This window comes from Monodon monoceros, unplaced genomic scaffold, assembly GCF_005190385.1.
Source record: "Monodon monoceros isolate NGI ecotype Baffin Bay Population unplaced genomic scaffold, NGI_Narwhal_1 Super_Scaffold_7, whole genome shotgun sequence".
Lineage (NCBI taxonomy): Eukaryota > Metazoa > Chordata > Mammalia > Artiodactyla > Monodontidae > Monodon > Monodon monoceros.
In genome coordinates, this window is record NW_021703784.1 from 36282373 (window position 1) to 36300666 (window position 18294).

At 42.9% G+C, this 18294-nt stretch overlaps 1 protein-coding gene across 1 annotated transcript in view; it reads left to right on the plus strand.

Annotated features, from left to right (window-relative positions):
- The first annotated feature begins 3528 nt into the window (after nucleotides 1-3528).
- The window catches only part of MAML2 (mastermind like transcriptional coactivator 2), a 360907-nt gene continuing 346141 nt past the window's right edge, over nucleotides 3529-18294 (plus strand). The window contains exon 1 of the mRNA XM_029209293.1: nucleotides 3529-5354. Coding sequence (XP_029065126.1) covers nucleotides 4842-5354 — 513 coding nt within the window. The 5' untranslated portion in view covers nucleotides 3529-4841. The remainder of the gene's footprint in view (nucleotides 5355-18294) is intronic.

The following is an 18294-nucleotide window of genomic DNA, read 5'->3' on the forward strand; positions in this document are numbered from 1 at the left end:
CCCCTGTGGAATTTTAGATACTTGTTTCTTACTTGAAGTGTTGGTTGAACCTAGCTTCATCTGTTATGTGGTTCATGGAATGGACTTCATTACAAACTGCATACATTAAAAATTGCATTTTATTAAGTCCTTACATAGAGATTACTTAATATTTTCTGCAATTAATTTTCCAAAATTATCCCTATTATGATTGTAAACAAAACAGGGAGAAAGAGCTTACAAAGTTGTGAGAATACTGATGCTGATGTTTCATGTGAGGAGTGCATACCTTTTTAAAAGTGAAATAGAAATTTCAGTCACATATCTCTATTATTCTTATTTTTCTGTCATATGGAAATAATCCTTAACTATACGAAGCCACAGTTGAAAGTTGAAGTGAGTGTCCAAAAAGATGCAAGGCAGAGTTTAGAGGAAAAGTGATAGTCAAGTGGGAAGGGTGAGGGATCATGAATGATTTGTTAAAAAAGAAGTCCAAGAAAAGCAAGGGAATGATCTCTAAAGTATCTCTGATGACCCGGGAAGCATCACTTCTTTGTATGTGACACTACAGACAAGCTTGAGCCAGCTGAATAGTGAGAGTTCCAACTGAAAGTTGTAAAAATTAATTTATTCTTTTAAATAGCATGCATTTAATTTGTAAAAATGAAAGCACTAATGATTTTAGGGACTTATGATGGCAGCTGACCCAGTTCCTAGATCAGGCATCGTGTTGGCTTGAAGCATTTTTCCTATTAGAACAGCATTCTGACTGTTGGTCAGGAAATGCTAATAGGTAGCTTTGCTGATGTCTAAGGTCACTGCAACCGGGCAAGCTTCTTCAGTAGGTGTTTGGAGAGTACAAGAGGCTTTTATGTACATGATAACACCAAAAGAATGGCAAAGAGACAGGCTGTCAGGAAATGAGAATTAGCGTGGATCATGGGGCCAAAAGCAAGTAGTCTAGAAGAAAATAGAAATGTTGAAAAATTAGAATTAACTTTTGCAGGTATTATGACATACTGTATTATTTTATCATCATCATCATTGATATCATTGATTCTATATAACACAAAAAATAGTTTGTAAACTTATAAATCTCACATGTCTATGAACTTTTTAGGTCTGGGCATTTATTACTATAGTGTTAAATTCTTTGTGTTAGGTAGCTATGGATAGTAGGGATGATGAGGAACACAGATGGACAAATAAAAAGGAACTAATGCTTTAAAAAAATCCATAGAGCTATTACAGAAGCTTTAGAGATATAAAAGAGGGAACAGTTCCATAAAAGGGAAAGACAAGGAAAAAAATGTTTATTTTATTGGCAGCTGTATGTAATTGACCATACTTTCTCACTTGTCTGCTCTCATACTCAGATGAGTAATTCTATTCACTACTCATTTCTTGGAGGTATTATAGGACTTGCTTAGACTCCAGCGTGTTGATTGAGGTGTAATTGCAGCCCTTGAGCTATTTTGGGTATAGTCTGGTTTCCCTGTAACTCTTTTCACACTTGATACTGAGGCAGCAAGTCCAGTGGTTAAGAGAATATAGGTTTGAAATCAGCCTTGAGTTTGAGTCCTGATGTGTTACTTCCTAGTTAGCTTAAGTAGTTTAATTTCAGTAAGCCTCAGTTTCCTCATTTATAAATGGGTTTAATAATACCTCTCCCTCAGGATAGCTGGTGGATTAAAGGAGATATATGTGAAGTGCTGTGCCTGAAACAGTGACTGTAAATAAACAGTAACTGATGTGAATGGAAATGAGGTTGTGGATGATGATGTCAGCTTGAAATTAAATGGCTGTAAAGGGTAAATTTGTACAAAAGACAATGTAAAGGAGTGTCCTACAACACTAGAATATAGTATGAAAATGTATTAAATTGTTGTTTGACAAGTTTTTAAGGTATGTCCTTGCCTAGCTTAGAATTCAAAGTTTATGTCATTTAGGAATAGCGGATTTGACCAAAAACTCTGTTATTAATCAAAACCCGTGTTACTGCAGGACTGTAGAGTGAACAGTAAATTTTAATTTAAATATTGAATTTTTTCTCTTTCATCAAGTATGATTGCTGAATATAAAGTTCCGGTAGTAATAGAAAGAAGATAATGTCTAATGAATACACCTTTTTAAAAATCAAATATAAAATGATCAAAACTCCTTCACTTTTTAATGACACCTCATGAGAGAGTTCTGCGTACAAATTTGCATACGTAACAAAGATATATTTCTGCCTTTCTCCATGAGTGGTGAGGAACTTAGCCTTGGAAGGGACAGAAAGAAGTATGTTCCAACGAGAAGTGAAAACGTTATATTCCATCAGAATGCACTTGTCCCAAATTCCAAAGTAGCATTCCAGAATTTGTGAAAATAAAATGAACTAATGTAGGCCAGCCTATCGAGAACTAAACTGTAGATAAATCCAGAGTTAAAATGTTTGCATTGATCTTACACATTCACTTCTATCCACAGCTCAGTTTGAAGCAGCACCATGTTACTGAGATGCCGGAGTTGGTTTAAATTAACAAAGCCCCATTGCTTGAGACCTCAAATCCAAACGACTTCCAAGTTAGGATACACAGAATATTTATGGACCTGACTATACCAATCTTGCGCTCACCTTAATTTATTCTCCATAATTGATAATAATAAGCAGAATCCAATATACACTTTGAGGTCTTAAAGGTAGGATTATCTGAAGGTGAGGGGACAACAGTCTGTGTCAGAGATCTATTTGGTTTGTGTTAGTAAACTTCTTGAAACTCGACTGCTACATAATGAATTTCCTCATTGTATATGTAAATCAGACAGCTATGGAGACCCCAGATCTTGCATTAGGTTTGTCATAGGCAATCTTGTATTTTCAAAGAAAAAATTTTTTTTTCCTTTCTGGAACTGGTATTGGTAATTTCATCATGGTAAACTATTTTAGTTATTCTTACTGATATGCTTATGATCACCCAGATTGACTTATCCAGAGACGTACAAAGCAGGCGCAGGCGGGCAGGTAGATAGACACCGGCCTGTCCTTTAGGAGCTAATGATGTGATTTCTTCTCCTCTCCCTCCTCCCCCCTCCCGCAACGCGCACACACCCTACATCTCCCTGTGACACTCGTGAACATCTCCGTGCTCACCCAGCTCTCGCTAGGGTGCTCTGGGGTGTCACGGACAACATACTGAAAAATGAAAATGACATCCTCAGGGGGGCGTAACGGAGGTCTGGAAGGGAAAATACATCCCCTGGCCGGGAATTTCTTCAACATTTCAGGCTGGTGAAGTAGTCGACTAGAGGTTGGGGAATTTCCCCAGCCTTTTCCCCCGCCCCGGAGCCGAGGCGGAGGCCGAGCTGCGCGCGCCGCCGCCGAGATGCGCAGGCTTTGGGATTCACCTCTTCAGCCGCTGGGAGGCCCTCTGTGTTCCCCTTTCCCCGGCGCCGGCCGCCTTGCTCGCCTGTGCAGTGGCACCCGCCTTCCACCAGGGAGCCTCGGGCGAGCGCTCCCCCCGCCCTCCCCCCCCCCCCCCCCCCAGCAGCTCGCTGGCTCTCTCTTTCTCCCTCTGTCTCACTCTCTCTCTTTCTCTCCCTCTCCTATCGGAGCACAATGAAAGCCTGTGTATCGCCGTGACTCCGGGCTGCGGAGCCAGTGTCAGCCCAGCGGCGAACAACAGACGGGAAAGAGAAAGGAAAAGACCAGCTACTTTCTTTTCCATCTCTAAAGCGGAGCAATCCAAGAGATAGAACCACATTGCTTATTGCGAGTCCAGACCCTCAGATCCACTGGCCGGGGATGGAATGTACAAAAGTGGACAGAAAAGTGGCTGGACATGACTCGGTGCAATTTGCTGGAAGTTTGTAAGTTTGACCATCGTTTGTAAATTACTCTCGGAGGAGTTTGTCTCTCTTGATAACTGTATTAGGATCGAGCCGGGGGTGAAGACTAGGAACGTAAGCGGGAAAGAAAAAAATGTGTTGAAGGATCTCTCTCAGTGGCTAGTGACTTCAGACTGCTTTCATTTAAGGCTGGGAAACCTTAGAGGGAATGAGGATTTTACTGGTGATTGGATTAGCCGAAGAAAAAAGCATGGTCCAAAAGTCCAGTTACTGGTATTAACAATTGAAAAGCTGCCTCCCGTTCTTTGGGGAGAGGATCACATCCTGCAGTCCCCCAAAGGGGAGAAAACATCGGAGCAAAAGGAAAGGGAGGAAAAAATTAAAAGCCAAAGGACAGTATCTCTTGATTTTTGTACGTTTTGAACATTGACTTCAAAAAGCTTCTGAAACAGCACTTTTTTTTTTTTTTTATTTTTAACCTGAGGAAAAGTAAAGGCCGTGGGTTACAGAGACCATGGTAGAAATGGGTTTCTCTGCAGAAACATCCCCATAAAGAATCTTCCAAAACAACTAGGTGAGGGGGAGTCCAGCTCTGTATTAATACCTCTCACAATTCCCTTTGCTGTCTGTTCCTGTCTCTCACTTGACAATCCCTGAATTCTTGCTCTTACCCCCAGATCGATCGTGTGTTTACAAAGTACCTAGTGGCTCTTGTCAGCTTGGTGGGGGGAGAAAAACCCCACTAACTGTCCAACTTCTCCAGAGCTGTCAAATGCAATTAGAGTTAAGTTGATCAGGGTTTGTTTCCAACTTACGCTCTGTGATTGGCTTCTATTCTTTCTCCTCACCCTCTTTTACTCCCTCCCCTCCCCCATACCTTCTCCACTACTCCCCCCAACCTCTGAAGACCTCTATTCATGTGGCCCTGAACACTGAGCGCACATTGTCAACAGCAGATTTGCCTGCACTAACCAGCCATAGCCTCCTTCCACCTCACCATCCCAAAGGCAGCAATCATTGTGTCCAGTAAGATGGGGGACACAGCGCCCCCGCAGGCCCCCACAGGAGGGTTAGGGGGGGCCCCTGGGGCGGGGCTCCTTGGAGGGGGCTCGGTCACCCCGAGAGTGCACAGTGCCATCGTGGAGCGCCTTCGGGCACGGATCGCCGTCTGCCGCCAGCACCACCTGAGCTGTGAAGGACGCTACGAACGGGGTAGGGCCGAGAGCTCAGACCGGGAAAGAGAGAGCACCTTGCAGCTCCTGAGCCTCGTACAGCACGGCCAGGGGGCGAGGAAGGCTGGCAAACACACCAAGGCCACTGCCACTGCTGCCACCACTACAGCCCCTCCCCCGCCACCTGCTGCCCCTCCTACAGTCTCCCAAGCGGCAGCGACAGCGGCCCCACCGCCCCCACCAGACTATCACCATCACCACCAGCAGCACCTGCTGAGCAGTAGTAATAATGGTGGCAGTGGTGGGATCGACGGGGAGCAGCAGCCACCGGCTTCAACCCCGGCGGACCAGAGGAACTCGGCCCTGATTGCGGTAAGGCACCTGGTTTTCTCCTGATTCTGGCTGTGGTCGTGTGGACTTTGGCGAGGGTAGAGCTGGCCTCTGCCTGATGTAGAGTGGACGGCAGTGCAAAGGGCCAAGATGCCACCTGACTACCTCAAAGGCTATTGGGTGTCATGTTTGTGAGGTGTTACTAAACCCTTACTCGTCAAGTTCTGCTGGTGTTCATTCATGGGTTTTCCTCCACCTGTAGAGTATTCCTTAAGTGGTAAGCAACTTGAGTTTTCCAGAGTTTGCTCTGGGGTCCAGAGCTTGCAGAAGAATTGGCTACGAGCGGCAAGATCTGAGCCATTGAGGAAGGTCTTGTCTCAGGAAGCCTCCTGCTTTGGCGAGCCAGCACTGATTAGGCCCAGCAAGCCATGCTTAGCCTGAAAGCATTTGTTTAGCAGTCCAGATGACCTTTAGCCAAGCCTTTTCCTTCTTGTCCTATTTCCCCTTCCCTCTTTGAAGTGGCCCCTTCTCCTTGGGTCAGGAGAACATAAGTGGTAATCTCTAGCAGAGCAACTTCCCTGAGCGTTCCCTCACTCAAAAACAAAAACTTGGGGAAATAGCCCAGAGACTGGTGAGGGAGTGTTTTTACAAGGCCTGCTCCCTGATTTCTTACAGATTCCCCCACTGTCCCCATCTAGCTTCTTGCCACAGGCACTATAATCAGATACTGCCCACTTACAGCCTTCACTAAAATGGGCAGGCGCAAAGGGGCTGTTTCCATGCTGTCATCCTAGAAAGTGCCTTGTCTTCAGCCATTCCTGGTGACAGGACATCCAACCTGAAAGTTGTGATTAGGTTTCTGGCTGGAAGTTCCTCCTCAGAGGTATAGACACACCTCACCCCAGAGCAGGTAGCCCTTGACTCATTGGTTCTTGGTGCTAGTCCAGGTCAGGTGACTGCCTGCCGTGTGCTGGCTTTCCCCCCAAAGCTGCTGGGCCCGTAACCTCAGGGTAGAAGGTGGAGCCCTGCCCTGCAGCCCTGCAGCCCTGCAAGCTTCCTCCATTTCTGAGTTCTGTGGGGATTCGGAAGTCCTGTGTCCGCTCACAGCACAGCTCCAGTTTGCCCAAGCCAGCCCTAATGAAAGTCAGCAACAGGAAATGGCCATGCAAGCTGAAACGTCCTCAAAAAGCCCAAACGAGAGGAAGGCACTGGGTTGAACTCCTTCTCCGAGGGAACTTGAGAAGGAGCTCTAGGGAGAGGACATCCTCCAGCCAGGCCCCTAGGATGCATCTCTGTGGGTCCTCCTTATCCCTGGCCTGGGTCTGTGATGGTTGAAGTTTCCAGAAAGCCTGGGGGCTGTATTGGTGCTGTTCTATTCCACCACACGTCTTGCTTGAGATGCCTAGAACTGCAACTTCCTGGCGCCAACTCCAGACGAAAGATAACTGCTAACAGTTAAACTGCCCAATGTTTGTTGTTTTATCCTTGGATACAATTAGCCTGTGGGGTTATATTAGTGCTTCAAGGCCTAATTTCCTCTCCCTTCCACCTGCTCTATCCCCACCTCTCCCTGGAATTCCCTAGGACAGCAATGAGAGTTTGTTTCGGGAAAGAGACATGTTGAGGTAAAGGGGGGCGGGGCGGGTAAAGAATCACTCAAATGGAGAGAAGAATGAGGTTTGTATGTGAGTGTGTGTGTCACTGGCGTCTGCAGCCAAAAGCATCTAAATGCCCTGATTGTCCCCAGTAAATTTATAATCTGTCTGCAAGTCTCCCAATAATACCGCCTTGTGTGCTTCACAGTCTCCTGGTAAGTGTTTCGGGGGGTGATACAGGGAACCAGGCGCCCAGCCCTTCTCAGTGGAGAAGACAGATCTCTGTCCTGGGTGCCAAGATGGGATGTGGCCTTCACATCCCAGCCGCTGCAAGGAAGGTGTCTGCTTATGGCCTCGTTCTTTTGGTTTTTGCTTTTCTCCCACTTGGAAGGAAGATGAGGCTGCCTCTTTTTCTTGGGGGCTTGGGTATGCGAATTGAAACCAACCTCAGTGGTTATTGTAACTTTACGGCGATAGCAATATCCATGCTGGGAGGAAGTGAGAGCACCATGTCTGGCCTTTCCCGACTGGAGGCTTAACTGCTGCGAAAGGCAAAGGTGGCTGCTCCTTCACTCCTGTTCTGAAAGGGAATCTGCTTTCTCTGCCCTAACTACCAGCCATCTCCTAAAACATCCCCTTAGAGGAGCTCCCTCCCCGAGTGCCGAGAAGATTGATGAGAGGTGCAGTGTGAGTTAGGAGTAAAAAGTCCAGTTTATTTCTGATGGTGGCTTTTCACTGCAAACCTGTGCCATTGCAAGGGTTGATCCACCCCCCCCCCTTTTGGTTATTGGAAATTCCCTTCTCCATTTTAGCTTCTAAGTTTGGCGCTTTGTTACTCAGCAGGGTACTCAGAGATGGTGATGCAAGTACTGTATTAACCTGATAACATTGTGTCTGAAGGGAGGCCTGGGCATTTGGGAGTGATTCACTAAGCCTGTTAAATCTGCAGGTCTCACTTCGCTCAGGATCCTCTTATTTTCAGAAACACCATCCATTTAAAGGGGCCTTTGCGCAGAATGGGTGTGAGAATTCTTTCTTAATACTGTGTCCATAACTAGATTATTTTCTGTCTGGGTGTGTTGAAGGTATCCCTTTAATAGTTAATTCGTATGCCCTAAGTGGCCATAAATGTCCTTTGGAGAAAAGGAGAGAATATTGATCATCTAAAATCGAATATGCACGGTGTCCTCAGATGAAAGCCCTGTGTCCTGCATACCTGCTAGTACAATGCCTCGTATATAGTCAGTAATATCTGAATGAGGGTGGAAAGAGAACTTCTGTTCTGTGGGATAGTGTTGTCTTTGAGGGGTGTGATACTACAAGAAATATATAATGTCTAAGATTTTCAATAGCCTGAGTTTCAAGAACAATGCAAGAAATAAACCTCCAAGCTGGTTCTAATTCTGTCCACATTGAGGGCCTAATTCTGCAGCCCTTACTCAGCCAGTTTCTTCATTTAACTCAAGTGCAAGTTCAGGGGAAGCCCCATTACTGCAGAGATTGCAGGAACAGGGCCTTTAAAGAGGGCCTGGATTGTAAGGGTTTAAGCAGATCTGCATTTCTGACCACTTGGAGCAGGCTTTAGGCACTAAATCATTTTCTGGTGAAGTATGTTTGAATCTTTGAATGAACTGTGAAACTGAATAATTGCTGGTCCATGGAACAGAAAGGTTTAGAGCTTCCGTGGTGCATTATTAATCTTTCCCTTTTGCCTGAGACAAGCTCTTTTTCTGTTGCTTTAGACTCTGTTGCTAGGCTGGATAGATAAGTGGTTCTAAGTCATCTTTGGCTTCAGAGATTATCTTTTCTCTAATATAGTGTGGAGGAAAGAAAATAGATCAGACAAGGAGACTGCATCCTCAGGGTCTGTGCCTGCGTGATCACTAACAAGCTGGGTGACCTAGGACAAGTTACTTAGCAGTCATGTGTAAAACAGAACAATAATGCTGCCCTAGCTCGTTGAGAAAGCCGATGAATGTGTGTTTCTGAATAGACTTTGGAAAAAAATTAAGCACTGCAGAAATGCAAGGCATTATTACTAGTATTACTAATAATAAACTACTAGACAACAAATCATAATACCAGTTTTTCCAGGGATTAAAAGTGTACTTAAGCTTTCAGTTGTCTGTTTTAAATGGTGAAATAGCTTTTATTGTAAATAGAGGGGCTGGTATTTCAAATTCAGTGCTGTCAAGATAAGACTGAGCTATCAGAGTACTTAAGTGTTCCCGAAGGTCCCCGGAAATCCTAGTGAAAATGTGCAGTGGTGTGAAAGTGTTTAGGGTCTTTTACAGGCCCCTGCACAGACCTGAGCAGCTTTGGAAAGGTGTGTCCCCCGGCTTGTGTCAGGAATATTAGAAAAGTAGTTTGCACAAATGACATAGGAAAGTTAACATTTTGTCAACAATAGTCTAAAATGTTAATTGTTAGCTTAAGAAAGTCAAACAAGTTAAATCATTGCCAGAGTCCCCTGGTTATTTTTAACTGATAATAATCAAGTTTCCAATTGACAGTTCAAAATTTGAGGGCTGTAGGGTGGGCGTGGGGCTGAAAACAGAAACAATTCATTGGCCAGAGCTGGGTGTCTGCAGCTGTCCATGTGGTAAATATCCTCTGTGGGACAGTGATAGGAGTGTTTACATTGTTTATATGTGCAGCCATCATTTCCTTAAAAACTGACCTATTTTTGTTCTGTTTTCCAGAACAGAGTAATAAAGGGGGAGTTCTTATCTATCCAGAACCTTCCTACTACTTCTTTCCAGTAAATATAATTGTAAGATCTCACAAAGGCAAAAGAGTTCAAGTGGAGAGAGAAGTTGGTACACTCCTTTATCAAAAATAGGTAGAAAGCTTGTTTTGATAGCCAAGTAATGTTAGTATGTCACCCAAGGTGTCTTGCTTGTTTAGGTCAATGTTTATTTATAGAAGGCATCTGCTTTCTTTGAAATAATGTCTTTGCTAGGTGATGCTTATCAAATTTTTCTCAACCTTAAAGTTTAGTGCGGTATGGCTCCCCTCTGCCAGTAAACCTTTTGTTAAGTACCAAGACAAACATGGGTGTCCAAATGTTCTTAGGCATAACAAATATGGCTGAAAGAGTGGCCTTGATTAGCTGTTTTTGTTTTTATTGTTGTTGTGTGCGTTTGTTTTTAGCACTGCTATTTAATCTCAGAAAGCTTAGAAGGAAATTTGAAAAAAAATCATCCAGTTCTGCTATGCATGGCAGCTAAACCATTCCGAGTGGCTTCTACTACTTCCTTGTACTTTAATCCAGTCCCTTTTATATGATCATAGGCAGGATCATGTTTAATGAAAACAATTCTAAATTCTTTCTTCTGCATTTTCATGATAATTTCCCTTATACTTTAGCAGGTTCTGTGTGAGAATAGAGAAATACAGCTAAAGACTTAGTCCCTTCTTACTTACAGGCTAGTCGTCAATCAAGACCACATGGACACAGTAAAAGTACTTAACTAGGTAGAATGGACCAAAACTGATATAGAAAATCAGAGGGAGAGAGGAATAAATATTTCTTGAGCCCTAGAATGTCAAGGCACTTTTATTGTATATTTTATGTGATGCTTAAAAAAAAAGAGAGAGAGAGAGAGAGAGATGAGTAAGCAATATTTGGCTATTTTACAGATAAGGAAACTGAGGCTTAGAGATTTAGTAAATGGAAGAATTTTATGCATAGATTTTCGAGTTTGACCCGTGTTTGATCCCTCCCTCACACCTACAGCTGTATGAGCTTGGGGAGATAATTTTCTTTTTGGGCATCAGTATCTTCATCTGTAAAGTAAAGCTAATATTCTTTAGCGTAACGGTCAGTATAGTGCCTGACACGTAGCGGGTACTCAAACATGAGTGCTGTTAGTAGTTGGTAGGAGAGAAAGTCAAACCCAGGCCAGGCAGCACTTTATGGACAATGTGGGTCCCCAGCAGGCCTGGGAGGAGCAAGAGAGAAGGTGGAATGAGGGGTGGGGCTGCTGGGTGCCAATGTGGTGCCAGTATATCCATTGGGTGTTTGGGAACAGAGAGTGGAGCCTGGCTGACACTGTGGTCGCGTGTGAGCATTGAGGGGAACACGTGAGGCCGATCCACCTCCTGGAGGGTCCGGAGCTCTGGCAAGAGTGTATCAGAAGCCCTGGGAAATGGTCGAGCGAGGCAGGCTCAGAGGAGTCAGCGTCTGTGAAGCAATAATAATCCTTCATATACTTGAAGACAAGTATTACATTTCCCCTCCAGCAGCCTCTTCTCATTGCTCACTGCCTAAGTGTTCTGTATTACCTATCTTCAAGTCCCTTGAGCTGCTTAATGCCTTGCTATTTACACACTTCTCCCATTCACTGTGAGTTATATACAGCGTGACATGGCCTTTGGCATTGAAAGGAGATGGTTTTAAAAGCACAGTCGCTAGACGCAGAAGAGAAACTAAAAGAAGCAGAACCAACTACACCTCTCTTCCTGGGCTGGCTAGGCCTTCCAGTGCAAATAAGACTTTCCCCCGTGGGTAAAAGTGGGTTCTCTTGATGTTAAACTGATCTTCCCAACAAATGAGTTTATTAACTTGGAAAAGGTCTTTTCATTAAAACAAAACAAAAAAAGTCATAAGCAGAAATTCATGAGAAGCTGTGAGCCCAGATAGTCTTTGAGATTTACTTGCTTTCTTCCTTGCTTTTTAATTACAGGTGGGTTACAGATCTTTTACTAGCCCTAAGGTCAGTCAGATACCAGTTTCCCCTATTTGGTCCATGTTCACAGGGCACAGGGAAGGCTCCTATGGTGTAGATGGCTGAGGGAAAAAGTCAACAACTCCTTCCCTCCCTGATTCGAGGCAGGATGCTGGGATACTGACCATAGCTGGAGCGGCTCTCCATCTTTGGATCCTAGCTCTGACCCTTTCCTATACATATCTAAGGGACAGGTGTGAAAGAATGAAAGCTGTTCTTTTTCCTTGGAGAGGGGATGAAGAGAGAGGTTTATATATTCTCCACAAGGCTTGAAGAAGACTAGAGAGTTGGGCCCTACCACAAGCAAATTGCCAAAGGAATGGCCAAGAAATGGGCAAATAGTATTTGACAGGCACTGTGGTCTCTGTGGGTCTTAATGGTTTTAGCAAAAGTTCTAAAATTTCATATCAAGATTGTGGACATGGGTGCTTTTTCGAGTTTGGGGAAATTATCCATGAAGTCAATAAAGAATCATTGCGCAGCTATTCTATGCCAAGAGAATGAATGTATCCATGATGAGCGATTTGATATAGCCTCTGTCTTCTTGGAATTTACAGTCTGAAAGGGGTGGGGGTGTGGTTGGAAACAGAAGTGTTAAAGTCAGCTTGAGGTGGCAAGACATCGTAGCACTTAAGAACCTGGGGTTAGGGTGAGACTACCTGGTTTCAAATCACAGCTCTACAACTTACTAGCTGTGTCTTCTTGGTTCATTTAATTAAACTCTCCAGCCTCAGTTTTCTCACCTGTAAAATGGAATGATAGTGATATAACTAACTACTTTCTGCCACCTAGAAGAGGCTCAATACATTTTAGATGTTGTTATTGTTAATGTGAGAAGTGACATAGTCAAGTCAGATTCGTGGTTTTCCCAGCTCAGGATTCTATCCCCAAAAGGATGTCAGGGATATTTTATGCAAGGGATGGTTTTTCTCTTTATATTTATTTAAAATGGTTAGTGAAGTATACCATATTACCCAGTATATCCATACTATCCCTAAATAGTTTACTATGGAGATGCCGTCTGGGATGGGTTTACATTTCTATGAAATGGGTTGAATAGTATCCTTCTTCAGAACAGGATCAATTAATATCTCTTCCATTCCTGGGATTCTAGGACTCCTAATTTAGAACTTGACTAGAGTGAGTGTTTGACTCCTTACTTCTTCTTGAATAAAGGCTGGGTTTCCATTTAGTTGCCCAGGGAGTGTGTAGTGTGGACTGCGTGGGTAAATGAGAAATTTAGACTGTCTATTGAGAATTTGGAATGATTAGAATGGAATAGTCCAAATTTACCAATTTAACTAAATTATTAATTCATACTGACGAGTAATTCTTAAGTGAATCTGGTCACAGAGTCGCAAAGAGTTAGCAGTTCCCTGCTGTGGAGATTCAAATGTATGCTTTTGAAAGCCAGGTCCCTTGCTCAAGTTGCCAGGGAATCAGTTCTCTCACTGCAACCTCACACAAACAGGCGGCACGAATTTTCCCTCTTCCCAACCCCGACCTGGAGCATGTTGAAAATTTCAAGCCTTGATGTGGGTCTTAGCTTGGAATCTCTTCTTTGCTCAGTACCTCCTCAAGTGTGACTTTCCGTAAGAAACAAGAGGAAAATGCTGCCAAGGCTTCAAAGCAAGTTTCTGTGAGGATAATTCTTAATCAAAAGCACAGTGTTTCTACGAAAAAGTGACAGGATTAGAATGAGCATAATCTTGTTCTTGGTGGATGATATTTGGATAAGGACGGATTTCTTGGTTCTAACTCAGAGCAAAGAATGTAGTCAAAACGTTTTTGGTAGTTTCTTTATTCCCCATCATTTAAACTTACATTCCCCTCCTCCTCTTGAAGGATAATATTCTGAGGAAATGTAGAATCAAACTCGTGTTGGGTTTGTTTTGTTTTATATTGTTTTTAACAGTGTTCTTGCTTCTGGAGTCACGGCTGGTTCCTATGTTAATATAGAATCATTAACATTGTCGTTTTAAAAGTTCTCTCTTGTCAGAAATGTGGTTCAGCTTTCCAGCACACAAATAACTCTCACCCACATGAAGCCCAACACCTTGAATTCCTCACTGTACAACAGGCTTCTTTTCAGGTAGTTCTGAAGGATTTGAACAGAAAGTTAATTACATGTCTTTTTCTTTTTTTATTCCCCCCCAGAAAATTTACTTAAGGCCAAAGTTTCCTTCAACTGCTAATAACTTACCAGGGGTTTGTTGGATACACAGTATAATCTCTTAGAGTCATGGTAACCAGGGTGCAAAGAAGTGGCTTAATCGAATACAATGTGTACTGTACTGTGTCTTTGGAATGACGATTGCCACACTCTGGTGTGCACTGCTCATTTCTGGAGGTCTCTGGAGTCTAAGTTATGTAAAAATAAAAACATTCTCTGGCTGAGCAGCTGAGAAACTAATTTTTCGTTGTTGTTCACGTAAGTAAGCCCATACTTGCTAAACCGGCAAAGGCTTGCACATTTGATTGCCACACTACACCATGTAATTTCAGACAGGAAAACCTATGAGCTGGTGGTATTATCCCATTTGGTTGTTTCACAGAGGTGTTGAAAAAGAGCAAAGTACAGACATAAGGGTAAACAGGAAAGGGCAGTGGTCCTTCTGACAGAAACACGGGGCAGAGGCGATAGATCAGGAAAGTTTGCACCCAAGTCCTGTAGCCATTGCACCAACGAGAGCTTCCTTTTCTCGCTTAGATTCTTTGCATGTGCATCTGTTTGCAGGCTCATTCCCCCGGCGAGAGATTCTGAGCTGTCTTTGTGCTAAATTAAACATTAGTTTTCTCCTTGGGAACCTGATCTTCCAAAGACTAGGCAACAGTATCTTTCCAAGAGAGCTCTCAGCTCCCTCAGGAAGAGGCTAGCTCAGGAGCTTTCTCACCTCCACTGTCTGCTTCGCTGGTGTGAGTGTGTGTTGCATGTGAATGTTTTGTCTAACCGCGTCTAGAAGCCCTTAGAGCAAGGACTTGTACTCTTGTTTTTGGTGTAATGCAGGAGGACCCATGCTGTCTTATAATGTATTAAATGGAAAAGATCAGAGCAACACCCAGATCATGGAAGATTTCAACCACCCGTAGGAAGGAGTTTCCTCTGCTCACTGCCCCCCAAATTCCAAACCCACAGCAATGAAAGAGGGAGTATGTGGCAAAATAGAAGCCATCTCATTTCTAACCTTCTCATCTCCATCCTGCCCATCCCCTAAGAGGGCTAGTTCATATTGTTCTCAAAATAGGCACTATTCTATCAATTTATACAGTCTCATGAGCCCTTAGAGAGAAAACAGATCAAACCTGTTTCTCATAGGTGAAAAAATTAAACCCCATTTAAAAGCAAACACTCCAAGTTCCCATAGCAGTAGGGGTAGAACTAGAACCCAAGTTTTCTGACATCTATTCCAAGTTATAAAAAGTAGTCCTTTTTAATAAATCTATAAAAAGAACAGTTAAGGACAATGTAGTATTTATATTAATTTTGATAGTAGAAGGAGCATGGAGTTTAGAGCCTATGGTAAGCTGTTTTATAATTTTTTAATTTAATTTTATTTTTTTTAAACATCTTTATTGGAGTAAGTTGTTTTTTAAATGATCACAATGATTCCTTCCATCCCACATGCCCCTTTGTAATGTGACTTTACCACTCCTTCCATTGAAAAGTGAATGCTATTTCTCCCCAGTGAACCTTGAGTAGCCTTGCGACTTGTTTTAATCAAAAGTGTATGACAGAAATGGCATTGTGCTACTTCTGAGAATGGGCTTTAAGAAGCTCTCTTAGAATAAAGATGAAAAAAAAAAAGAAGCTCTCTTAGACGTAAAATTTGTTAAGGGTAAGTCTTAAGTGTTCTCCCATAAACAAACAAACAAGTAAGTAAGTAAATAAAAATAAAAAGGACAGGAGAAAACTTTGGGAAATGATGGATATGTTTTTGGCCTTGATGGTGGTGATGGTTTTCTGGGTGTATACTTATCCCCAAACTCATTGAGTTGTATACATTAAATAAGTACAGCTCTTTATATGTCAATCATATCTCAGTAAAATGGTTAAATAAAAAGCCCTCTTGTGACACTGAGACCACAATATAATGAAGCTGGTCTAGCCAACTGGAGGATGAATGTCCACATGCTGAGAACCAAGTTACCCCTGCCTCTAACCAGCACCAACTGCCAACACGAGAGCGAGGCCATCTTGGACCAGCCAATCCTCCAACTCAGTGGAGCCAGACGAGTGAGTGAGTTCAGGTGGAATCAGCAGAGGAACTGCCGAGCCGACCTAGAGGATCATGGGAAATAGTGCATAGTTTTAACTTAGCAGAGGTTGACTGAATCAGAGCCAGAAAACCTTAGCGTAGAAGACAGTTCCGCCTCTTTAGGTGTGTTACCTCAGGACCGGTTACCTAACATCTTTGAAGACTCATTTTCTGCTTTTCGTGATGGTAGAAACTATCTTAAAATGTTGTGAGGATTGTATGAGATAATACATAAAAGAACCTAGCGTGTTGTCTGGCACATGGTGGAGCTTAACAAACATTAGTTTCCTTGCTTTGTCCTTTGTCTCTTCTCGCTGTGTTATAATTCAACGCCCCCCCCACCCCCGCCCCGCCACCTTTATCATCTCACTTTCACTTCATGGGCATCAGTGTTCTCATAGGCTTCCCCAGCTCACTGTTCCTCTGAACAATTTATTTTTTCCCTCCTGCATGATGGCCTGGTGCTGTCATTCCTCCTAACTACCAAATTTCCAGCATTCTTGATATGCTCCAGGGAGCACGTCTGCCTTTGGTAGTCTACCCTTAAAATAGAAAAGGGTTAACCTCATAAAGATGTCACTCCCCTTGTACTGTTATGCTGCCCTTGGGAGAGTCAAACAGCATAGCAAATATATATGGGCAATGTAATTGCCTTCGATCTTCTAGGTCACAGAAGACTTTGCTAGCGAGTACGGCATCTGGGGGAAAGTAGGCATATTCTGTCTTGAAGAGCAGACTTTCTAACATCTATCCCTGTTATTGTTTTTGTGGTTTTTTGGTAGCAGATTACTCTAAGTGTCTCATTTTTTCCATTTTACACTTCACAATAAATGAATAAACAAATAAAGAGGGAGTGATATAGTGATACTATATTATACTTCTAGTACTTATTAGTGATAATAAGAGAGTACTGGCCTGGGAACTGATGTTGAAGGTCCCAGTGCTCCCACTGATACCAACTAGTAGCAACTTAGTCAAATTCTTTTACCTACTTTCCTTCTTGGAAAAACAATGAGGGGCACTTGGTGAGTGGTTTGGCCCACCTCTGAGGCCCCTTTTGAGTAGATACACTTTGAATAAGTTCCCTGATAGTTTGCTTCTGTTTTTCAGCCTTCAATCTTGACTTAAATATATCTGCTAGGAAGAATGGAAAGGAGATGTGACAAGAGTGGGAATGTTTTATTTTGTTTTTTAGAGGAAGTGCTAGTGAGGAGGGTCTGAAGTAATCTTGGAAACAAGGTCTAGCCAGCTGGGGCACAGGGCGGGGGCACAGCCATATTAATTGCTTAGCACCCTTCCTAGAAGTAATGAGCAAATCACTCCATATCTGACCCTATTTGATGGGGTTTAGGGTTCCAGTATGAGAAAAACAGTTGTAGGACTAGAGTTTGATTCATTAAAGTGACTTTGGGGGGAAGCACTGATTTTTTTTTTCCCCCAGATCTCCCAACTACACTTGCAACATTTCTGTGGGTAAAGAAGTTTTCCAGTCCAGTCCCCCAGTGAAATAATTACATGAAATATAAAATAGAAACCGAAAAGAAAAATACTCTTGTAGAGCCTTCCTTCCTCAGGAATTGACTAGTCTTTTAGCTGTATACATCGGTCTCTCCATCTGTTTGTCTCTCTTTCATATACATGTAACAATTGGAAAGTGCAGATTAATGGATGGGGTTTTATATGTGCCACCACTTCATTTTTTAAACGTGTTTCCGCTTTAAACGGGAACTGCAAAAGAGAGTCACTGAGGAATTGGCCTGGAGGAGGGGAATTCAATCCACTACCTCTTTCCCCCCCACCCCCTTATCACTGAAACCCTAAACAGAGAGTGTAATCACCTATTTCCCAAGGGCAGCCCTAAGCCCTTAAAACTCAGATCTGTTTAAGGATTTAATAGAACTGGAAAAAAGAAATGCACAGGATCTGCTCCAAATCAACAAAGGAAAATTTACCCAACCAAATATTCAATCTAGAGAATTTCTTTGATAGCACAATCCCTTCCTTCCCTATCTCTTGATTTAGTTAGAGCACAGATCTTCAAATTGCATCTTTACGACTCCTAGAATCTTGTGGGTCTGTGGATCACATCTTAGGCTCCAGGCCAGCCCAGTGCATTTTCTTTCACAAAGCAAGATAACTAGCAGGAAGCCAAAAGGGGCATTTGGTTTTGGTTGTCATTTATTTTGTTTCAAAGGGTAGACACACTCAGTTCCACTGTTAGATTAGAGCCAGAGAGATGGTGACATTTTCCCTAGTAACTTCTAAACTCTAGCTTTTCTTCTAAGATTTTTTTGATTTTTAGATGAAAATGCTTGATATTATGTTTTGCAACATGGCTTTTCTTTTTAAAAATACTAAGATAAAGGAAGTCGTGTTGCCTTTCTTTTCCAATAGAATGAGT